At 29.7% G+C, this 27,151-nt stretch overlaps 2 protein-coding genes across 2 annotated transcripts in view; one reads left to right on the top strand and one right to left on the bottom strand.

The window, feature by feature from the left end:
• Positions 1 to 27,151, top strand: part of LOC126838441 (sialin-like) — a 146,527-nt gene that overhangs the window by 19,178 nt on the left and 100,198 nt on the right. The gene's annotated exons all lie outside the window — the stretch shown is intronic.
• On the bottom strand, positions 8,880 to 21,594 carry LOC126839385 (uncharacterized). The gene is made up of 4 exons (XM_050574692.1): positions 21,588 to 21,594; positions 17,557 to 17,708; positions 9,496 to 9,663; positions 8,880 to 9,017 (listed from the first exon to the last, which is right to left on the bottom strand). The coding sequence occupies exons 1-4, from the start codon at positions 21,592 to 21,594 to the stop codon at positions 8,880 to 8,882; spliced, it is 465 nt and encodes a 154-aa protein (XP_050430649.1).

Raw genomic sequence — 27,151 nt, 5'->3', positions numbered from 1 at the left:
TAGAAATGATAATATTATATTCTTCAAAAAGTTTTTACACTATTTGTGTGTTAATTCCACTGGAAGAAACGTCCAACGCACGACGGCTGTTTCAAGTAACAATCCGTCAATTACTGTTTCAAAGTTATTCTAGAACCGTATGAAAATGAGTCCAATAGTGTGCCTCGCCGTGGCAACAACATGTTTTATAAAAATAAATTGTTTATGTGAGATTTGATGTGCTGGTTGTATCTTCAACGGGCGTCCTATAGGCCTTATAATTCTTATGAAAGATAATACCTTCAGGCAAAGCTCACTGCTCATCACATTAAGCGAATAAAAACATTTAATTTCATTGAAAGATAGACAGCTTATACAAAAACTTAGTAGAAATAATATTTATTTGCTACTTTAATGGCCGTTAGCACTTAGTACTAACTGTACTTAAAATGTAAGGGTAGTTCAACAATACTGTAACAATTGGACTCTATTTAAAACTTGTTATTTTATTTGGTGTGAACGACCAGAAAAGTCATCTGGCTATCTTTTGATTAACTATGAAATTTTCGAACAACTACTTAAGTCTTAAACTAATAACTTTGACTCGGTATAATTGTTGGAAATAATAATAATTAGCCGCCCTCTTTCATATCAAACCGTGGTAAATATTAACGATTTTTTTTAATTTTGACGTGGACTAACGTTGGTAAAAACTAAAAAGTTAATCGAACCTAAACATTAAGTAAATTATCTCGATTATTATTATATTTTGTTTTTTAAATTGGGAAGGACCTCACCCGAATTATTATTATGCTATGTAGTATGTATAGTGCATACATATGTATATACTATATTTATATATAAGTACTAAGATTATGTGCCAACCACCCAACACATTAGTCCCTTCCCCCTACACATACATTTTGTAACGCTCGTTATTATACGGTAATTGTTTCCATTATATTTTTATTACTTTTTTTTCGTATGTGTTCAATAAACGTTTTATAATGTAAATTCCTTAGTCTTCCAAAGTGTTTTTTTTCTGCTGCTGCTTCTGTTATTTAAATGTCAAATTACAAATAAAATAGTCAACGCATTGGTTTGATAACTGTTTACTCGAACGTTAAAACAACATTATTTTTACGAGCCATGCCTATTTTAGTTGGAAAGGTAATAAAGTATCTTCCTAACATTGTTTTTCCGTGGTTATAGACCTAACTAAGTTAGGTTATAACTAAGTGGAATCGTAAAAATGATTAATTTACATACACGTGTGTTCAATTACAGTCAGACTGGTTGATAAAAATCACTCAACTAAGCTAAAATATTTGCATGATTTTCTATTGGAAATAATAATTTATATTATATTACTAGAGCTTCGCTCTAGCTGGGGGCTCCGCTAATTATACGTTTAATTTAATTTAAGTAAAGTACTAACTCGCCAAAAAAAACAACACACGCCGTCACCATTATTATTTGATACGATAACGTTCTGACATGATAAAAACGCGCGCCAACGCTATGCGCTGCCTAAGCCGCCACAGATTCTTTTCCATGAGCGAGATGTATTATATTTTCTTTTCTTAGGTCAAATATAGTGTACCGCGATAAGATTTTAACATTTTATTATATATGATTATTAGAATTGTTAATTTTCATTAAATCGTAAAATTTACATAAATTGTTTAAACCACATGGAGTAGTTCTTAGTTCATTATTCGGCATTCAAATTGGGTGTAACGTGTCATTATTGATTATAACTTATAAGCCATATAATATAATATTTTATATTAGTTTTATGTATGTAGATCCATTAATTATTTATTGTATATGTAGTGTTTACATAAACATATAACCTTGATCTTATATAAGTGTCGAGTGATGTGTGTATAATGGTTGCAATTCGTAATTCACTGTAGTATATGAGAACATAATTTTCTAGTGCATAAATCAGTATCCAAGAGTTTGGCGAACTTAAGTAAATTTATAGATACCATAATAATTAATAGTAATTATGCTGAAATTTAAAAGAACGCATATTTATATTGTGAAACAAAAATGTACCGTCTCAAGTTTTAGAGAAAACAGAATGTAATAATCAATCATTTATGTTATCAGTTATCACTTAATAGTTGTTATATTTGTAAACTAAAAAAAAATTCAAAATCAGTAACACACATTGTATAATGTAATTGGTCCTGAACTAAGGTTCCTTCTGTGTTAAACTTGTGTAAATAGCTGCTAAACTTGTGTCTCGTCTTTGAGCCGTGTCGCATCAGACTTACGCTCTATAACCCACCGACGAAAAGCGACGACCGCGTCTTAATTTATCAATAATTCTAAAAATCACAGGCAGATGTATTTTCGACTTTCCACGGCCGTGCCATATCATTTTATTGCATGCAAGCTTATGAATTATATCGGAATCGATTTTTCCGCCCCGATAATTTCGTATTGTTTCTGCTCTGCCAAGTGACAGATTACATTGTCCAAATTGATGTCAATTTTTTAATGTAGGTACATTTGAAAACAGAAACCTTATGGTTTGATTGCTCTGATGTTTAAAGATGAGATTGTGCGCTCACGTTATTCGGTTAACTCGTTGATGCATTCTAGCTGAGAATTGTCTGAATTTGTTTTCACGGTTTTCGTTCGGATGACTATTCATTTTGTCATTTTATTATAACTCTGAAGCTAACGAGGCCGCTCTTGAGTGCTGCACAATTGTTACTTCTTCTTTTTTTTGTTGGCATTACATCACTTCGGTCGGGCCACTAATAATAGAAATGTTATTTTTGCTTCAAAGAAACAGGAGCCTGGTATTCGGTACAACGACAACTCAATATCGTGTAAAAGTACTTACCGCTAAGACTGTTAACATACATACGGAATAAGTTTACATACCGAGCTCTTATATTATGAACACTGTACTTCAGGTGACCTCCTATCGCCTTGTAATTCGTCATTCGTCTGTTTACCAAAATCAGCCAATAATAACGCACTGATTTGTCTAAAGAATTAAAAAATTTTACTTATGCAGTGCGTTCTTAAAGGTTAATTGAATGAGTTTTTGGTGGACTATTTCTTATTAGAGACGGACGTACCGATATTGTTTTAAATTTTCTATTTCCGCCACGCGACATTGTGTTGATCGTTAAGTGAAAAATGTTAATCTAAACTTTGAATGACGATGGAATTATCTACACGCTCTTCGTCGTCCTTCGGCCATGGTACCTGATGATAGACTTATCGATGCCACGTCAATAACCAGATGACCCGACGTGACGGCAATCGACGGCGATGGGGTCGTAACCACTACCTTGTCAGGAATTTTCGGGTCAACGGGAATGTAATGTAATTCGTTTTAGTGTTCATAATTTTTTTTCTGAAATGAAATATTCTCCATTATCAATAGAGTTTTGTCAATAACCGGAACAAGTATACTACCCTCGGCCAGATGGTCATCTCTACTGTTTGACTAGCTCTCTTTCGGGCCCACACGGACCGTACTGAATCGTGAAAAAACAGTGGGCCGAGTGCAGGACGCATACCAATCATTAACTATTAAACGTCACCGTTCAAATTACCGTTTACACGTCCGAGAAGATGATTGATGACAGACGGCGGGTTCGACATTGTGTTTTAACGTCGACTCCGTTTAAAAAGATAATTATTATTGAGGATTTAAAACTCGTAGCTGCGAAGCCTAGTCGGAATTTCTGTTTCACATAATACATGCAATGTCTGTCTAGGAGAGTCTGAGTTTTTTCCAAACGATTTCTCGCGCGTGCATTGGTACGTTATTCCTCGTCGCATTTACATTATTGGCACCAAAATGCGTTTTATGTAAACGCCACAACATAACCCGGTTTATAGATACCGTAATGGCCGTATAACAAACACTGTACTTATTTCTCTCTCTCTAGTCATCGACGACCGCGACGTCGGATCCCCAACAGCAATCACGATATGATATTGGAGTCGAATTTCCCACGGCTGGTGCATCTGCCGACGACCACGTAACACACTTTTCGCTTCTCTCCGGCTTTGACTCTCTCTCGCTTTGTCTTTCTTATTCCGATTTCGACCTAGCTCTTTTCATCATCATCTTCTTCTTCTCGGTATACAACCAAAAGTATACCTATATTATATTTTACGATCTGCGGTGACGATGGCTACCGGTCGCCCCGGGCTTGCGAAACTTTCAATTTCAACGTCACACTTCTACTGAGTGCACCTTAGTCAATCCATCAAATCAAGGTATAAAGGTACACTAAACATAATAACCGGTCGACCCAAAGTAGCAAAACATAATTGCACGTTTCTACATAGCTTTCTTGTAATGTAATCTAAGCTTCTACCGCGTTAGCTCAGTGTCGGAAAGCGGATATTTTGTACGTTTTAGCTAACAATAATAAGGTTCGTTGTACATTATGAATGATAACACTATTATAATGATGACGATATTATTTCACCAGTCAACTAGCTGAAGTTTGATAATTAAAAACTACCGAGTAACGTATTATATTTTTTCTCATTCCAACAACAAACGATTTACCAGTCTTGACCTTTGGTCAAACATTATTATTTTGGTAAGAGTATTAATTGAGTTTGAGTTAATACTATATTCTATATAATTAATTCTCTATAGTGAATATATTTACCTTCATAAAGTTAGCAGCACAACCTTGGCAGACATTAATTAAACTTATCCAACACATTTGTAGGTAGTTTGTTACTTGTTAGATATTGTTGAAGAAGAACGAAATATTGTCAAGTTAAGGGTTAATACAGAATAAAACCCGGATTTTACTAAATATATCTGAGCGTTGATTTCAGTATTCGTTCGTTTTTTTCAACGATTTCCTAACGATTCTCGTCAAGTGAACTCCTTAAGTGACTGAATTAAATTACAATAGTAATGTCCTATACAGAACACGGTAATAACAACTCATTTTAACAATCACCCATAGGGCCTACAAAAACATAAATCGATTTCCAAAACGTTTTGTTCTCCGCGCCTAAGACGATTGCTTAAGTGTGATTGTATTTTTTTGTTTTTTCGAAACCGGTTAGCTTGATCTCTTTAAACGTCTTTTTTTTTTGTATTGTCGTGTTTGGGACAAATACTTTTTTTTTTTGTAATCGGCAACCCGGGACAACGCTAAACGGTTGCACTGACCACTGTGCATAGAACCACTATACTTACTTTTTTATAAGGTGCAACGAAAACAACCATGCCATCGAGAGACGGCGGCAGCAGCGGCGACGACTACCAAGACTTAATAATGACATACGACGACGTCCGTGTCTTTTTTATAAATATATTTTCTTATGTGTGTCCGCTCCTCGTTGGATTTCCGCCGGGCTCGAGCTTCATAAATCATTTTTCTAGACCTCCGCCTCCACCGTTACTACGGTCTCCCTTGTTGTCGTGTCCGGCGGTTAATCTCTGTACGAGGAATTTCAACGCGGCCGAGGCGGCGGCGGTGCAACGCTAATGGCTTTCTGCCCAATACGTCTTCATATTATTACACACATATATACACTAAATGATAATATACTTTTATTATCAAGGCAATAACAAATTAATTTCACACCTTAACGACCTGTTCGACAAAACGGGACGTATTAACTAGCCCGGAAAAAAAAGTCGTTAAAATTTTTTAGTCATTTTACAACGAGGGCCACAGCAACCAACCGAAACGTGCTGGGTCCGTTGTAATAACTTTATAAAAAAGTGGTAATGCGTTACATATATATATATATATATATTTCTTTTCTATATATAATAAATAAAAGCGATTTATACTTTACACTAGGGTTTTACATACATATGCACACGAACGAGCCGGTAATGGTTTTTTACAATACGAAATTTGTATGAAAAGCAAACCGTGTATACACTACAGTATAAAAGAGAATACTGTGTTGATAATATGGTGCTGTTTTTTGGTAAACGTAATCTAGGGGTAACATAAATCTGGTCAAATTCCGGTTGTGGAATATAAAAAAAAATCTTCTACAGTTAGTATACAAACAAAAATTGAAAGTAGTGAAATCACTTTTATACAAAACAGTTATCAGTAGAATATTTGTTTAATTTTTAAAAACTGGGTTTACATCAATAATATAAATTAATATTTTTTTTAATCCATGAACGAAATAAAAAAAAAAAAAACTATTATTTAAATGAATTAGAAACTTATTTCAACGTACATTTTTTATTTTTACAATATTATAATTTGTGCCATAATTATTAGGCATTTATATAATATAGTACTTAACATATCAAATGTTACAGAGAGCTAAATAATATTTCATTTACTTTAAAAGGTACTTCCAGTATTATTTATGGTTAGCGAATGAGTATAGTAAAAGAAAATTATAATCGTTAATATACAAAACAAGCGGCACAACATGTCACACTTATGTTTTTCTCGCTATAAAACCACAACGTTTATAAAATTATCTACACTCAAATTTTAAGTATACTCTATGTCTCAGAGGATACACAATTGAAAATTAATATTTTATAAAAAAAAAAATTCTTATTTTTTTTTGTTTATAAGATTCCCTACTTTTAATCCAATTTAACTATGAATAACAAACGGACAACAATTAGCGGAAATATAAATTATTAATATAGATATTTACTTGAAACATTAAATGGTGTGCATTTATGTTAGACCTATAACCGTTCACCAACGACCGATAAGAACGTACGTAGGTTCGATTTAAACTTAAAACGTCCACGCAAAAGTTATTTAGACGCGTCAATTATTGTTCTAATTATTATTTATGTTCGAAATTTTATCGTATTCGGTCGAAACAAAAGGCGCGGACGGTGTCATTAAACGATTTTAAACACTATGTAGAGTGTGGAAATAAAATGAGATTTTCGAAGGCGCTACGTGTAAATCTATGTATATAAACATAAAATAATATAGCGTACTATTTTAATTATAATCATTGTCATTATTAAACTTATAGATCCGCCTCCGTCCCGAGGTAATGGTGCCAGCAGTCGTTTTTACGTTACTTGTATACATGTATATATATAATAAGCTGAATTCATGAGACAAATTGATTTGAATAATAATATTATTATCATATTGTTTTTGTACAATAATTGTATTTGTACACATATATTGCATTGTATTTTTACGTAGGAACATATTTATTGTATAAAGGCGATTTAGCATATTATAATGTTACAAAATTAAATAATATTAATATTGTATTATATGATTATTTTTTTTTTATATATATAATATTGGTTAGTAGGCGTACACTGAGTTAGGATTGACCGATTGTTCTATCTGTCCCATACTATTATTTATGCTATTAATTCGAAATTCGTGTGTAATGTGCGTATGCATTTTTGCATCTAAAGAATGAATCTATATCAAATGGTTTATTAAGAAAAAAATTCGTTTTAATGCAAAAAAACTATTGAACCCAACCTGTCATGTGTCACTATAACATTATAATAAGTTTATTCGTACCTGTATGTGAATAAGTTACGCTAAGGAATGTTCAGTTTAACAATGGAAACAATAAATCGATTAAGTGGCTCGAAAATAATACAGATAAATGTAACTGTATAATCCACATAATTCAATTTAGATAAAAGACAAAATACTTGTAAAAGCATTGATTTATAGACAGTAGAAACATCTTAAATTACAAAAATTTCAAAAAATATATACATTCGAGAGTTTCTATTATTTTTGCTATTCTTGGTAGTAACAGTTATTATTTCTAATCCTGCATTTATTTTGTATTACACCAAATTTTTTTAATTAAAATGATCTAATGAATCGATTTATTCAACTCGTATAAATCATGTCTTTAAACTATGTAAATTTAAAAATAGTTTAGTCAATAGTTAACAAAGTGCAAAATATTATTATGAATACAAATTGCTATTGTGGCTTACCCTTTTTCCAGCAAATTCACTCTCAATATTTGAACGTTATTATTTGGTTTGATAGAAGTTTTACGTATAAAATACTAAACAAGTATTATATAAGAGCTTACATCAGCCATTAATTAGTAATTAATTACAATCTTTTAATCTTCTAAAACAATTTATTATTAGGCGTTTAATTATTCAGTATTTGTGTTATTTTCCATCCGTATCTAACGGAACTTAAGCGATTAGATGATAAGCCTACACTTTAAAAATATGGGCACACTGTACATATTACATCTAAATACTTTACATATATTAATGGTTAGAAAATGGAAGGTAAAGCCATACGCGTGGACAGCTTTTTAGTGGAAACAAATTATTGGTCTGCCCACAAGCTAATATCGCTTTTAAAACGGTTTATTATTTCCTACGGTGACAGCCGGACCGTGATTTATAGATTTTTACTCTTTCACGGCGGCAAAAATTAACGTCATTAATGAAGCTGACCGAAAACGATTTTTTTCCTTCTACCCTATCAACACAAATCTGTGGAAATCACTATATAACCTAAAATCGTGTTTCGTTCGCAATAACACTTGTGCGTCTGAAAATAACTCATAAATCAACGTTAGCCAATTATATTTGTCCTGAAACAATATTTTGTTTTGTAAAGTTTATGGTAATATTAAAAATGTAAAATAATAAAAAAAAAATTACATTTTCACATAGAAGACTACTAGATGAGACCAATAAGTTACGGCTTATAATAATTTACAAACATTTCTAATCGTCAATTTATCATCAATATGCGGTATAATAAATAAATTCTTTTTACTTTGAATTTACATTTAGACGAGTAAAATGGATACATATTTTATTTAAATGAAACAAACTACAATATTTAAGCTACTGAAATACATTTTATAGGTACTTAAGTATAAGTATAGTATTTAAATCTCCCATGGTCGTAAAATATCTAAAACTAATACAAAACAGCCAAGTTTTTTGGCAAAACTACTTGATAACGTAATATCATTTTGTACTCTCCGTAAAAAAATGTCTTAGGGAAATTAGTATTCATCATTTTGTCAATGTCAATTCCAGATGACACGTAAACACCCTACAACAAGGATAAAACATGTAAAAATAGTTTATAAGATATAATGCGCAAGACCCCTAAAAAATACTTATATAAATCAAATGAATCAGAATACATATATGGGTTCATAATGATCACAGAAACAGCAAAAGTAAAATTTTTTAAATGTTTGGATAACACGTGGATGATTTTCAGATATATCTATATTCTATATAGACAATAGAATATAGATATATCTGAAAATCATCCACGTGATATTTCAAGCTGTGACAATTTTAACACATTCATATGTTTGGATAATTGATGAAAATGGATAGAAACACATGACTAGAACGTTATTTCTACTAAAATCTCAATTTCATAAAAAATGTTACTTATGTCGTTTCTGTAATCATCGATTTATACATAATATATATTCGAATCGAAAATGAATACCGCTCATTCAGCATTTCGTTACCTACATTATGGAAAATTTTAATCTAATTATAATTACTTTTACCGGTTTTATTGGACATTCCAAATCTGGAAAATGAAATCCATGAATATAAATGTCCCACGAATCTCCAAATAAAAATTTCATTTTCGAACAAGCATTAGTCGTGGTGTAAACATGTGCATTATCTTTACAGCCACCAATTGATCCTTTTTCCGCCATATTGATGTTAATCTATAAAATAACATAATATATAATATAATACACAACATACAAGTATGTGTTATTTTTACTACTAACAAGCTGTCCGGACCCGGCGTTGCCCGGGATTTAGTTTGCCAGGGCTGAGTAAAATAATTCCCATTCCCCCATTCTCACTCCTATCCCCATTTTCACCCACATCCCTCATCTCTAATCTCTTATCTGTTATCAGATAAAAGCGTGACAGCGTTTTTGTGACACTTTTTTAGGTTATTATGTCCTCCTCTTACTCCAGGGTCCCAGTCCCGGTCCCAGTTCCAGTTCCAGATCCAGTTCCAATCGTGAAAAACGTCTCCAGAATCGTAGTACATAGAATCGGCCTGTTCCTTTAATCATCACCTACCATTCGCTCGCGTACCGTGGTTACAAACCAAGTGTTTATTTTGGGTTAACAACAGAAAATAGTTAGTATTTAAAGTACAAAGTTCGTGTTTAAGGCCATCCTTAGGGGTGGAATTTTCGAAAAGTACTATGCCAGTTAGGTTCACGAGAGCATACTCAACAACTTCCCAAAGTTTCATGGCGATCGGATGAATGGTGTACTAATGCATTATGAACAAACAGACATACATTAATTTAATTATATATGTATACTCGTATATACAAGGTGTCCCGACCCGGCGTTGCCCGTGTATTAGAATAGACACACAATCAGCTGATCGGATCACTGTATCCCTGTGGTATGAAAAACCATAGAGATGTATTGATAACTATTGATAATATTGGTAATCATAATTAATCATTTTAATTAATTAAACATTAAAAACATGTTCTGTCGGATCAAATTGTGGATCTAAACCTTTCTCGAATCAACTTAATCGCTCACACAGACTTTCGTAAAAATCTGTCCAGCCGTTTAGAAGGAGTTTGCATACTGACACACGGACAGAAAATAAATATATATATATATAAAGTTATATAGATTAATTTACCTACTTAGTTCTGAGTAATTAATATATAATATAATATTAATTATTTACTTTTATTAAATATAATCAATAGCGAAGGCATACAATATATTTAATAATATAATATAAAAGTTACCGGAAAAGTTGACAATCAGGAAACCACGACTATTTAATCTAGAAAGTCTATTTATATTGTATAAGGTGCGTTTCCTAAATTGTCAACATTTCCAGTAACATATACATAAATACGAGTGATTATGTATAATATTAGCTAACTTAGTATTTCATACAGGTAGAAAATAAAGTAAAAACGAAGTATTATACGATTTTCAATTTAAAAACACTCAGCACAGGGCGATCCCCTATGCATAGTGAGGATGAGGATGAGTGAGGGCGTATTGAGGTTGAGGAAATCACAGATCTTCAAGAATAGTTATAACTGAAAGTCATAAAATCCCTTTTAAATACACGCTTACATACGAAACTGTAAACGGTAAAAAATATTAATCATAAATATAAATTACTTAATAGATAAAAAATGTGTTTATAACGATGCTATTTGATTTTTTAGTTAATCTCAAATTTCAATAAAAAAAATATTACTAATCATTTTTTTATAGCCTATACAGTATACATAGGTAAAATAATCATCCAATACGTAAACCACCATCTTTCGTTTTCATTCAGTTACCTATATTATGTACATTATTAATCATCATGTTAATTAATTTACACAATTTTTAAATATATTGAAATAGTAAAATATTCTAGTTAATAATATTGGTCATAATATTGATTTTCAAACTCTAAAACCTATAATATATAAACTAACGTATACAAATATATTAAACCATTCATCTAAAAACAATATATTTTCGTTAAAAATAAAAAATTAACTCACACTAATAGAATCATCGAATGGAATCAAATAGGTTATATTACCCTTTAATTCAAATTCAGTAGCAGATTTTTTACTCAAATACAAGTTAAACTGTAGCTTATGATTTTCAGTAGATTCACATGGAAAAACGGCTTTAAATTTTAGTTTATACACTCCCTGTAACCAACGATTTAAAATTATAATTTGTAATACATATTTTTCAAGATTTTATATACATTACCATTGGTAAATTTGGAAGGTATGTTGGCGGCATAACCAAAGTACTTACTTTAACACAAAACATAAAAATAATAATTTGCAGAATCATTATTTGCACCAAATGACATCAAACGTTTTAAAGTAAAGTATGTATAAATACCTATTGTATTTTGTAGAAATAATGAAAATATTATAGGCTCAGAAACAAAAACATGTACTAGCAAATTCTAACTGCATAGCTTATTAAATGCAACATTCTCTTGTTAGGTATTTTATTGCATGTGATCATTCTACCATGAATATATCTGATAATATAAAATAGTTTTGTCGAGGATGTTTCTTATTTTTGGAATTTTAAAACATTTTTTTTTTGTTTATTTATCATAACAACCTAATTATAACTGTGTAAAATTTAAATCGCAATAAAGTCGTTAATAATGTTTATAAACAGTATTATAAACAGTTTTTTTAAACAGTATTATCATAATTTAGCTTTTGTGTGGAAAAAGTTGAGACGGTATTGTTTTTTAGTTTGTACAACGATGAGTTTTTATTTTATTTTGTTGTAATCATTTTTTAACCGCTGGGCCTATTTCCTAATTTGTTATCCGAAGGTAAGCCCGAAGCCTAGTTCGGACACCTGCTTGACAGAGTGGGCAATGTTCTGCCGTTGTTTTCTGCAAGTTTTTGATATGGAATCGTCGCTGTAATCCACTCGGCCAGTGTGTCATATTTCCTAATGTAAAAATCTGTAGATCAAAGTTTGTACTCAATATGTACTCGACAAGTTCGGAAAGGTTGCTGGTAGCTTTATTCCTGTTAATATTTTAAACATAACATATATTTTTATGTATGTATGTTTTATTTATACATTTTATTTTCGTATTTTCTTCATTTTTCTAATCTTTACTTTTTTTTAAATAACGGTTAAGTAAAGTCGGGTGTTGTAATCATAAATAAGGATTGACAATTATATAATGTTTTTTGAATAAAATAATTGACAGTTATAAGTGTTAATTGAATACTATATTTATAAGATGATAATGTGTTACATCATTTAAGAAAAAGTACAAACTATCAGATTATTTTTAGGAGAAAAAAGGAGCGGAAGTGTTGTTTGGAAATGCGCGCAGATAAAAATGATTCTACACTCCACCTTTCCTCCTCACCTAAACTTAAAACTTCAATGAATTAAAAAATAGTTATCCGAAACTGGTTATCGACCAGTCAAAATTTTTAATACATTATTAGCAACTTAAAAAGTTAATAAAATATAGACGTTACCTTTTAACTTTCAAAAGTTGCTATCAAAAAAGTTGGGAGTTATTCTAACTACATAGCTTATTAAATGCAACATTTCCTTATTAGGTATTTGATTGCATGTGCTAATTCTACCATAAATATATCTGATAACATGAAATGAGTTTTGTCGAGGACGTTTTTTATTTTTAGAATTTTAGAACATTTTGTTTTGTTTATTTTATTTATCATAACTACCTAATCATAACTGTATAAAAGTTAAATCACAATTAAGTCCATAATGATTTTAGCAGTATTATAATATTAATATTATTTTTTTTTTTTTATAATAATTTTACTTTTGTGTGTAAAAAGCTTAGACGGTATTGTTTTTTAGTTTGTCCAACGATGGATTTTGTTTTGATTTTTGTATCACTTTTTAACAGCTGGACTAAATTTCCTATTGTAGCAATTCTGTAAATTAAAAAGTGTATTTAAGGGTACTCGACAAATTTGGATAGGTTGTTGGTGCCTTGATTCCGGTTATTAATTATTATTATAATATAACATATATTTTTATGTATGTATGCCTAATTTGAGCGTCAATGCGAAGCTGTGAATGTGTTGATTCTTAAATTATGTTTTTTTTCGTGTCTGTAAACACGATAACTTTTTTCTTCTGGACTGATTTACTTGAGTAGCAGCTCTGTAGATCCGAAATCGTATACGATTAGTACTTTGGTTCGAAAAAGTCAACTGCTTCATCCCTAAAATTCGGGAAAACCCCTAAAAAACCTAACCAAGTATAGTTTAAACCAGTACAGTTAAAACCAAGTACAGTTTATTTAAGCCAGTGCAGTTTGAACTAGTACAGTATAAAGTAACCAAGCTCAATTATAAATTAGCATAGTGATTCAAGGGGTATATAATTTTTAAAAAATGTTTTTATTTACGAAAGCTACAATGCGAATCTGTAAATAGTATAACCTAGTACAGTTTAAAGTATAAACCATGTCCATGTATTGGCATAGTTAGATAACACTAGGAGCGCTGTAGTCACATCAAATATGGCCACGAAACAGTACTTGATATCATAACCGGCATATCATTAATATACGTAAAATTTACAAATTAATTAGTACATTATTAGTATTATTATATATTGTATTATTGGTTATAATTGTTATTGTATATAAAATATAATACTCTAATTTCCTGCTGTTGGAGTAGTTTTGGATTGTACAGAAATATAAGTGCAAAAAACCTGAATATCTCTCATGCAGAATAAAATTGTACAGTAATTACAAATCAAATTTTACCCTTAAATTTCTTATTGGAGTATCTCTTGCTGGACTAATAATATTTTTAGTAAGCCTTATGTGGGTAGAGCTTTCAATAATGTTATACCTATTTGAATAAAGTAACTTGATTAAAATAATGGATAGTAATAATGCAATTATGGTAGATTATTAGTGGCATATAACTTAAAAAGTCCTAATTTTCTCCTGAAAAATTTAATTCCTAGTTTATAAAATATTGAAAAAATGTTTCAATATTTTAATAATACTAATAATGTACTAATTAATTTGTAAATTTTACGTATATTAATGATATGCTGGTTATGATATCAAGTACTGTTTCGTGGCCATATTTGATGTGACTACAGCGCTCCTAGTGTTATCTAACTATGCCAATACATGGTTTATACTTTAAACTGTACTAGGTTATACTATTTACAGATTCGCATTGTAGCTTTCGTAAATAAAAACATTTTTTAAAAATTAAATACCCCTTAAATCACTATGCTAATTTATAATTGAGCTTGGTTACTTTATACTGTACTAGTTCAAACTGTACTGAATTAAACTATGCTAGGTTTGATCCGTACTGGTTAAGACGCAACGTGATTTATATTCTACAGGTTTAAAGTTTAAACTATACTAGTTTGAAATGTACTGGTTACGGTTGTACTATACTAATGTAGACTGTACTTGATTTTTTGTTTGATATTCATAAAATGCACATTGTTTTCTAATTTAGTTCAGATCATTGTAACCCTTAAAAATGTTGAGAAATTGTATTTTGTATTTTCCTCAATTTTCTAATTTAGAATTGTTTTTAAATAATAGTATGTAAGTCGAGTGTTGTAATAGTAAACAAGGATTACAAATTTAAATAATGTTTTTTGTATAAAATAATTGACAATATTAAGTTTAAATTGAATACTTTATTCATAAGATGATAATGAGTTACATCATTTTAGCAAAATACAAACTTTGTAGGTTACTTTTAAATAAAAAAAATTAAACTTCCCATGGCCGTAAAAAATCTAAGACAAACACTAAACAACCTAGTTTTTTTTTCTCGCCATTTGTAAACGTGAACGTCATTTTGTACTCGCCGTAGTAAAATGTCTTTGGAAAATTATTATCCATCAATTTTTCAATATCGATTCCAGATGTAACATAAACACCCTGTAGAATAGTATATTTCTAAAAGTTAATATTAGTGTAGAGAATCATTTCCTAACCAAATTGTGTTCCATTACAGTTTCGTGGGCGGAAAACATTTCTGCCAAAATAGACAATATCTTATCGGCCACCCCAATTTAAACACTAAACCCATAATACAATATTTGGGAATCTATGATTTAAAATATATATATATATTGTAATTTATAAATCTAAGTTAATATTCTATGTTGTAATTTATTATTTAACTTAAGTTTTCCTTTTATTTGTTAACTTCTTCTCGTAGACAACCTCTATTTATGTCACTGCCGTAACGTCCGCTGCCTCTGCAATAGGCTGCTATTGAAGGAATTGAGTATTGACATTTCAATAAAAATACAAAATATAAGTACCATAAAATAAAATAACGGTAATGAACTTTGTTGTTGACTAACTACCTGTGTCATAATGATATGCTTTTATTTCGCTTAGAAGTAATATTGTCAATTATTGGCCAGTGAAAGAGAGTATTCTTTAAACTATCGGGTTTAATTGAGAACCTATATTATACCTAATATTATTATTATACTTAGATTATCTAAAAAAGGTATAAAAAGATATACACATAGAATTATAATGTGGTGTATTTATAAGATATATGTAATAAGATATACATGTGTGTGTGTGTTCATGCATTGTAAAGCAAATTATATCCTTGTAATTGAGTTTTGAAAAAATGAGCTTTTTGTAAATTAATGTGTATGAAAAACAATAAAAGTATTCATTCAGTGTTTTTTATTTTTTATTTATTTTTTACATTTTTTGTAGTTGCTTTTCTTTTATAATGAATTATATGACTAAATTTGAATTCATTAAGCAAAAATATGTATTTTTTAAAAATTTGGAGTTTTACAATAAACGTACCATAATTATGAATTCTTGTAACGAGTTTATTTTGTAAGAACTTATTTTGGAACTCCTTTTAAAATAATTAAATGTATTAGTCATTTATTGGGCAACTTTTTCTAGTAAAGAATTTACTTAAAATTATAATATTATTTGTATATATATTTTAATTTTGACTAAATTTGTGACCACTGACTAAAATCTATACTAGAAAATATTGTCCAATGAATGACCATACATTTTATTTTTAAAGGAGTTTATATAATAAGTTCCATAAAAAAAACTCATTAGAAAAATTATTTTCGTTTGGAAGGCGTTCCTTCTCAACACTAAAACAAACTATTTCAAAATGAACATAAGTAGGTATGTCAATTTTTACCGGCTTTATGGGACAATTCACAGACGGCATATTAAATCCTTTTATTAAATCATTCCATAGATTTCCATACAACCATTTTGTTTTCGAACAAGCATTAGTCGTCGTATAAACATGAGCATTATCTTTCCATCCACCAATTGAACTTTTTATGGCCAAATTAATGTTAATCTATTCGAATTAAACATAAATATTTTTCAGATTCAATTAAAATAAATTATACTATCAAAAAGTCACAATTTACAAAGAGATAAATTACCAACGTAGAATTAGGTATACAAGCATAATATGATTTCCAATATTATCATTTAAGAATACTCAATAGTGTAGAGATTACACGCGTTAAATAAATATAAATACAAATTTAAATTTTTTATATTTTATGCTACTAGTTATTTTAATTACATAATTATTATTGTTGATAATAACTACTGTTGAATAAAATTCCTCCTTGAACACAGAATTTAGTAACATTTAATTATTATACGCATCTGTAATCCGATTTTATGTAAAGAAATTTAGATAGTACATATTAGCTGTTGATAAATGATTGGCCTAAATTAAAAAGATTAATTTACACTGCCCTCTTCGATGATGGCAGATACCGCTACTAACTTTGCCATAAGTCCTTCAATAAATTTAATTTAATTATTTTATTTATAAATTTAATTGTAATTACTATTGACGATAAACTACTTTCCCAGCCGCTTTAACCAAGACTGTAGTATTATTTTAGATTCTATTTATTTGTTTATAAAGCTAAACTGTTGTACAGTATAAATTATAACTTATAAATAAATTGCTTAAATTAAAAAATAATTATTTGTACTGCCCTCTTCTATAATTATGAACTTTACTATTCTAATGGACCATAAACAGTTTACTCACATTAATCGAATCGTCGTATGGAATAAGCAAAGTCATATTGCCCTTTAGTTTAAATTGAGTTGGAGATGTTTTACTTAAATACATGTTATACTGTAACTTGTGATGTTCAGTGGATTCACATGGAAAGATAGCTTTAAATTTCAATTTATACTCTCCCTAAAATTAAAAATCCACAATTCTTTTTTTTTATATATTTAATTATGTTAATACCGCATCAATATAAATTATTTGGTTGATGTACATTACCGCCGGCAAAGTCGGAAAGTATGTTGGAGGCTTATTTGCTGTTACCATAACCACATAACTTAAAAATATAATAGTTTGCACGAACATTTTTACTTCAATATGTCGAATATAAAGACAAAGAAAGGAAAAATTAAACTTTATTATAAGGGAAATTTTCAAGAGTATCACGCGAATAACTACCGTGTTGTTTAACCGCTAGTTCATTTGCATGGAATACTTCTACTCATAATTTGATTATAATAATTACTTACACATATTTATGTGACACTCGGCCATGAATAATTTTTTTTTTTAATAATTTTTTTATTTTGTATTTGATATTTTGGTTTGTATAAATGGATAAAACATTATGTTTTTAATAATAAATATAATACAAAAGAATCACGAGCGTAATGGTATCCGGTAGTTGTAATATAGCGTATTATAAAATGAGTAGTAAAAGATACATATTTTGATATATTTTTTTTCATTTTTACAACTGATACAGATTATATTTTTGTATAAAAGTATATTATGGTCTTACATAGAACAGTAAGCTCAAAAATACTCCGATTTAACATTTGATTTCTTCAAATATTACAAGGTATCGACCGTAGGAAAATTGTTTTTTAATTAACTAATAATTTCTATGTAAAGTTTTTTTAGTTAATAATGTAAAGTTTTTAGTGCTCAATGCGGCATAAGAAGTTTCACTGGACGTGACCATTTATGCTAATATTAAGAACTTCGGTAGCTTTATGCAATAGTCATAATAATATGCTTATTAAATAAACAAAAATGTTTTGGACACAATGCAGTTTAAATTGTTTTTTTTAGAATTTAATCTTATTTTAATATCACACTACATTGACATATTATTAATTATAATCAGTTAATAATAGTAAACAATACATATTTGCATAACATTATATTATTTTGCATGTTATATATTTCACCAATAAAGCTTTCATTTTTAGCTACAACTACAAATTTATAGTGAAAATAAAAGCGTTGAAATAAGGAAATTAAAAAAAAAGTATAGGTAGGTATAGTAAACTTGTTTTTATACTACCAATAACCTGAAAATAATTAGTAATAGTATATAAAAACATGTTTTCTTTGTATATTACCCTATAGTTTATACCTATCTAATAAGTAACAGTTATTGGGACGATATAACAGAAGAGTAACAAAATATTGTCTATTGTTATATGTTTATCATTTATGGGCTATGTGGGCATATTTAAATTATGATCATGCATTAACTTTACAAAAGCTGCTATGTAAGAATGAAATTAAATAAAGGAATTTAATTTATAAAATAGCTATCAACTAATACCCTCTATAAATAATATTTTTTCCAGAGTAGGTATCTTATTTTTGTCAAATTATATCAACACCATATCGGGACTACAGTTAGTTTTAAGTATATTACACATAACACAATCCAGCACAGGCTATACTAAGTACAATCCAAACCAGCCCAGTCTAAACTAGCATCCACAGATTCGCATCAAAGAGTTTTCTTGAATGTATTTTTTTAGAAACTTCGCATCTACTGACTACCTTTATTTTAAATTATTATATTTTACTTTGTTAGTTGTATTATATATGGCAGTGTTCTTATAACTTACAGAGTTATGAGCGAATTTATTCTTATGAAAGGTAACGACTGCTAGTTGTCTTATTTCCTTCAAATGGTATTTATACTTCATAATCAGATGGTGTCTAATGGGGGTCTAACTCCATTATACTAACGTCTAATTATGTTGGTTTATAAACGAGCCACAAGACTGGTTTCTATTTATAGAACCTTCTGTCATACGCCAAATTATATAGAACTAGTTTAGGTATATTATTCGATTATTCAGTTCTTATAGACCTGTGATTTGGAGGTAGTAATAAAATCACAATAAAATCGTTTTTTTTTCAAAAAAACGTTTCGATGTGAATCTGTGGGTACTGGATACCACTTTGGTAATTTCTTACTATGCTGGTCTGGACTGTGCTGGTTTATAGTGTGCTTGGTTTAGACTGTACTGGTTAATACTTTACTCGATTCAAACTGTGCTGGTTTAGACTATGCTGGGTTAAACTGTGCTGAATTTTTATTATTTCCAGATTCGCATCGAGGCATTCAATTATGATTTTATCATATGTATATTTAATAACTGCTTTCACCCAACTTTGCTAACTTCTTCTGTACTGATTTATACAGTACTTGGTTGGGACTGTGCTAGCTTACACTTTACTGGTTTAGACGGTAATTAGTTTGTACTACTGTTTAAAGTTGTGTTTTTTTTTAACTGTATTATATTATTATTGATAAACGAAGTGTAGTCAATTTTTTACAAAAAAAGACTATTACATGATTTTAAAAAAAGAACAAAAAGATAATACTTTGCTGTATTAAAACGAATAAACCAACAAATTTTACACAATGAATTTAATTTTTCATAACTATTTAAAACGTCCCAATCGTCGCTCTCCTTGGAAGAATGTTTACTACCACTTGTAGCCGGTGTCAATGTTTTTAAACAGGGTATTTTAGACAAAGGAACCCGGTACTGTTATTATGTTTATTTTATAATTATTACCATTTATATTGTCTTGTGTCTGGCTAAAACTCTTCCAAAAAAAAAAAATGCATATTATTTCTAAAGCCAGACCTTAACTCAGCAAAGAAAATATAATAAACCCTCCTTAGAAATAAATTTTAAAAAATTACATTGGAAAAATAATTCAATCGTAAAAAAACACGCTGAAAATACTACAAAACCGCGTTTACTTTCGACTTTAGAAACTTTGAAAACTTAGCTAGGAAAATTCTGATGTCAGATTCGGATACAACGAAAAAAACAAAAAAAAACAATGTATTTTATTCTTTGTTCCAAAATCGTATTTTATAGTATAACAGGTGAATAAAACAATGTACATTTTTTCCATGTATACTATCTAAAAGTCTATTTCCTACATATTTCAAACTCAACTTCCAAGTAGCAAGTTTAATATGATTCACACCTGATTTCTGTCCGTTGGCGAACATAGTATACAGACTTTAAGTGTTTGTCATGGATTAATTTACCCGACAAATCGTTTATAGTTCTCCCTCAAAAGAAATATAACCACCCATTCATATGCGGATCGAGACAAGACATAATAACTATTATATGTGGAAAATGATACTAAATGTGTATAGTTTTTTCACCCTCGCGATAGCATATAATGATAAAATAAGGTACGATTGGTCTGGATTTCTCACCGCCCTGGTAATATACTAATTATTATTATTACGACCGTGAACAACGTGAACAATGACATGCGAACAAATGTCCGTGGCTAAAGAACAAACGACTTTTGCCGCCACCGTAACCGTTGACTCGGCTCACTGTAGGGAAATAAAAATTGAAAATATCATTTTTTTCGACCCCCTACAAGTAGCGGCTACACGACTTATTACACGTTTACCGGAGAGTCTTATAAGTTATAATAACCACGGCCAAGAGATGACGTCGAGCCTTGCGTGTAGCCAAGCGTTGATCATTTACGAATATTTCAGAACTTCGAATTTAGGTACCAACCATTAAAACAGCAGGGAAACTCTGATTTTAATTAATAATACATCAACTCCATGTTAATTTTTTTTGTTTATCACCATCCACACACACACACAGATACTGTGCGCACCACTCATTATCATGTTCATATATCATAAATAATATATATGTTTTTTACACCGGCGGCGGCCGAGACTATCGTGGGCGCTCGACGGGTGTCCATATAACACAACTAAAAATTACACATACTCGTCATTTGGATATAATGTAAACAAGATATTAAACGGCAATTATAAAAACAAAAACACAAAAATAAACGTTTGTAAAATCATATTACACACATGTCAGTGCTGTGTAAATTACTGGCATATGCTCTTGGAGTATAAAATAGTACATCCATGCCTATTCTACTATACTTGGATGATCTTTCCGACCGATCATTTCCCATTACGAATAATATTTAAAAAATAACAAGTGTCATAATATGAAGGCACCAGTGAATCGGCGTCAGAGTGAATCAACTATGTTCAACTTTCATGACTAAGACCTAAGGATTATAATGACAGCTACCAGTCGATCTCGATTTTATTTTAAAAATAGTGAGATCAATAACCATTTATATCAATTTTAATTTGTCTAAACCATTAATTTATAATTTAAAAATTATTACAAAATGTATTATGTTATAGGATTAACCCTTTCGTTACTGACATTCTCGTACGAGGATTTAACTTAAAAAACTTTAAAACGTCGAATAAAATATTAACAACGTACTATCATTATCAAAAATGTCTTTAAAAACAAGTTCTAGTATAGATTGATGATAAAAAAATCGACACAGCTATATTGATAGTCAATATCAGTCCGATAAGTAAAAAAATTGTTGATTTTTTTTTTCGAAAAAAAAAATTCCCAGGAACGAAAGAATTATTATGTATTATATAGGAATAAAAAATATTTTTTATTAATTTACTGATATTTCTGTTAAATTGTTAAGGTCTTTTCGCCGTGGTCGTAAACATTTTGGCCAGTCAAATATATTATGTTTGTAAGATATATTTTTAATGATAAATACATGGGTTCTAGTCATGAAATGTGATGACAACTGCTACTACATATATTGTTGTTTTTTATAGCGCAAAGCCAAATTGAGCCGGCAACTATTACGGAACTATGCAAATTTTTAGAACCGATTTTCACGCATCATAACGATTTTACAGGATCACTATGAAAATAAGAATGCGATTTATGTATGCATGTGTGTGCGACGTCATAATACCTCATAGCACGAGTCGTTATAAGTACGTTATTGCGTTTCAAAGATTTAAACGCTGGTTCATAATGCATTCGCTAACATGCGATACTTAACATCATTATGCTAATGTTTCGGAGTAGCTATAAAATGATAACGTATTTGAGCACCTTGCATCAGCGTCACGATAATCTTCTAAAACGACTTCGAATAATCTGATTTACAATTCCACAATCATTATGAATATGTATGTAGAGAACGGTCGACATCTGCAGCCCGATTGATTTAATAACTTCAAAATAGTTTTCTATCAAAATATTATGTCTTAACCGGATGTATTTCTTTAAAATCATTTTCTTACGGTATGGCCACACAAAAATAATAAAACACCTGTTGGTACTATATTTTATTTTATCGCATTAACCGTTAATCCTATTGTAGTTTTTTTACACATGTGTTTTATTTCGTGTTTTTTATATGTACGGTATATTCTATATAGTGTTAAAACATCTGGAGCTCCGTTGGATTCCACCATACTTTATTACAGGATCAGTTTGGTTTTAAATAATTTGACTAGCTTATAAGTATAATTTTGTCGACTTAACGCCAATGATCTGTACTAACTATAAATCGTAAGCTTAGTCAATTTTTTTTTGGCTTCTGGATATTGCTTTAATAAAACCAGATCTATACCTTTAAACTTAAATTAACGTTCTCAGTTATCCCTGAGCTATATTTTTACTCATGAAAATAATCTAACAAGACTATATTATGGTGGAGCAGTGACTCTTGAAATAGTTCAAGTTAAAAAATAACAATCAATAGCAGATTCAGAGTGGTCATTGGTTTAACGGTAGCAATTAAGTAAAATCTGATATCAATGACCTTAGTCAAGGCGTATAAAGCCTACTCTACCTTTCGTACAACTCAAAGAATTAGGCCACGCATATAATAATTTAACCTGACGGGAGCCTATGATACACATACACGCTGTGTAAACGTATAACGCTATCCTATACTACGCAATGCTCACAAACTAAAAGTGCAGAAGGTGGCGGAATATTTTTGTTAAATTTAATAAATTTAAAACGTGCCACAAATTAGAAAATCTGTACTTTTTTATGAATATTTCCTTAATTTTTAGGGAGAATGGATGAATTTTTAACTTTGTTTATAACCTAATCTTAATCTTTGCATGGAAGATATTTTTGTTTACTTAGGTATACCTAACAAAATAAATAATATTTGTTGTAAGAAAAAAAATACAGATTCTATATATTGTTAATGGTTTTATTATTGATATTTAAAGGCAACATGACCATTGTTGAGGTATCGTTTTAGTTAAACCACAGCATGTTATGTATATAATTGATGAAAAGTCGGTATATTATTACAAATAGTGTTTGTAACATATCATAAATGAACAAATAATTTTACTTAATTTGTATACAATCAAGTATAGCAACGTATAATTTTTCTATATTTGTTACAAACAAGTATAGTAAACATATTATACCGAAAGGATTGTTACTTTTTGCCACATCAATGCTGTTATTTTGTAGACGGATAACGCACATTATGATATTATGTGTTTATATAATCGTGTAACTGCGTGCTTATACAATGCGATATTTTCCTGCTTTTTACCATTGTGGTATCGAGCTATAGAAACGAGTGAATATGGTTAATCATAATATATGTATATATCTACTCACATCATTTATAACGCGCATAACGGCGGGGCTTTGAATATTTTATATTCACGCGTTCAGTGACATTTCAAGGCGATTCTGTTTGGTTATTTTATTTTCATACAATCATTTAAATAAAATAACTGTATAGGTGCACATATTGAATAGCGTTAACGAGATAAATGGACAAGCCCATAACCATGTGCAATCATTCATTACCTGCAGTGTTCAGAAACAAAAGATGACTTTCAAATGCGCCCTTTTACTTTTTAACCCGTTCACAACGCCAAATTTTACAATTGCCACGAAAATGTGCCGCACACATATTGGCATCATTCGTATGTCCACAGCTATATTATTCAATTTATATAAATTATTATAGATATGCGTTAAACCTAAGGAGAATAAACAGACGTGACGTTTTCCATGGAATTGAAACGTATTACGACTCAGTATTATTATTGAACGACAGTAGAATGGGAATAAAACACCAAAGCTACTGTTTAACCTTTGTCACCTTTAAACCTTTTTTATACTACTCGCGGCACATCATTTCTGTGTTCGCTTGAAAAAACAACAATAATCAATAAAGCCCACTTACTTGTTTTGGCGCTAAAAACACAAGTCGTGGCTTCAATGATTGTATTGCGCTGTACCTCTTAAGTAAGTAAGTACAACCCCTTGTCAAATATGTCTCTCGAGTTCACGCATATTTAAGCAAGCACTCAAAAAACGTTATTGTCCTTTTCCCGTCTTACACTTTACACTGCCGAGGCTGTTACTGCAACAGTATTTGTTTATTTAATTTGCTTAGAAAATAAAGTTACTATTTTTTCCAATTTCTTATAGTGCCAACGTTTAAATTGGAGTACACCGTGGATAAACTTTTAAGAGAACAACCATTATTGTTTAGCAATAAATAGCAAAACCTCAACGTTCACATTAAAAAAACAGTCGCGTATTGATAATTTATTACCGGTCGGATAACCTTCAAAATTATTTTTGGGATAATAAACAAATTTTAGCAATTTTATATTATTTGCGTGTGTGTCATAGTAGTGGTAAGCGACTTAATCAAAATATACAATGCCATACATCTTTTTTTAAAAATAAAGGTAAATAAAAAATACCGTGAGAGATAATTTTGCAATTAAACTGTCGATTGAGTTTATTATTTATTGATTATTGGTTCCGAGTGTGTAAATATTGTTCAGATGAACTTGAATATTGGTGGCAATAAATTTGATTAAAAATCTGCTATACAACCAAAATTTACCCATTAAATCTGTTAAAAATAATGACTACACTGAACTAAAAATAACGTTATATTCTATAATATTAAAAAGTGCAGACTAATTTGACAACTACTTTATTGCTATTGACCACATAAATGTTTTATTAGTATAATAATGAATTATTTTTTAACAAATACTATATTGCGGAAATCGAAAAATACATTGTATTAATAAAAAATGTATCAAACATTTTTTTGGTTTTTAAATTAAACACAATTTATATCAAAATAATATTTTCTTTTATCGCATTGACAGTATTTAAGAGGAAAAAGGGTTGATAATTAATGTTTATTCAAATTGGTTGTTATTTTTCGTCGAGTGTAATAAAGTATACATACTAATATTTTGTTCTTTCAACGGCTACCAAGCCGAGACTTGAGTGTGTTTGATTCTGAACTATCAGTTTTCACAGTGCACGCAACACGATCAATGAATAAATAATTGATTAATCAACGGCACAGTCTTAATTCGTAAACAATATCCTTGCAAGAAATAGATACTGTGGGAGTTAATACCGGTCACAGAAAGGACCACGGTACAAACATCCGTTAATTGTAGGGCACATCGACTAAAGGGGAAACTATAATTTTGGATCATATTTCGTTTCCAACAAATTACTCATAGATTAAATAAATATTAAATTAGGCTTTTGTACTATACACATTTAACTATCAAGTATATGTTTTATATTATTACTAATAATTAAAACTTTTAATAATACAAGTTAATAACACTCAATTATCTTTTGGTTTACTTATTACGAAATAAATATTGAATTTCATTACTAGTGTCGTGCTACACGTACTTTTATTAGGATATTTTCTTATTCATTGAGAGTTTACTATTAACCCTCTATAGTCGGATAGGGTATTAGCTGTCATTCAGCAAAAATAAAACATGCTGATAAAACCTTATTTAAACACGACACTCCCTCGTAATGTAATATTTATTATAATATAATTATTATTATGAATTTATTAAACATCAACTATATGTGATATTGTTCAATGAAAATTACCAATTTGTTTGCTGGTATTAGGCATCGATTTACAATGTATTACAAAACTATTAAACAACTACTAACGTCTTTATGTTTAAGTAGCACAGGTTAATGATTTATACTTATAGTTATACAATTAGGTAACTATAAGTTTTCAATTGTATGTTCAATGTATTTTACATTATATCTACGTGTATTTAATTTATTAAAGTTAATTATAAACAAAACAGTACGTTACTCCACTTTATTTTCTTTTTAATTAACAAAAACATTAATTTTATTTGTTATTAATTTATTATACAATTTATAATAATAAAAATAATCACATAAGTTTAGCTATCAAATCAAATTTAACTCTTTAAACGCATTGCCTGGTTTACAACTAGCTTTGTAGTTTAGTTAGTAAAAGAGATATTTTATAATCGACCCAAGTATTTTTTTTTTTAACCTATATGCATCTTAACAAATAACATATAATGGGCAGCATTATGTATGATTAGATTATTGCACTAACAAAGTGATTAAAGTCATTGATATTGGAACGAAATAAGTAATAACAATGTGTAATCACAGTG

This window comes from Adelges cooleyi, unplaced genomic scaffold, assembly GCF_023614345.1.
Source record: "Adelges cooleyi isolate 19-005CV unplaced genomic scaffold, UGA_ACOO_1.1 ACOO_flye_CR_arks_rails_tigmint_CR_PRNA_30, whole genome shotgun sequence".
Taxonomy (NCBI): domain Eukaryota; kingdom Metazoa; phylum Arthropoda; class Insecta; order Hemiptera; family Adelgidae; genus Adelges; species Adelges cooleyi.
Note: the sequence above shows the minus strand (reverse complement) of the source record. Positions and strands in the feature narration are given on the sequence as shown.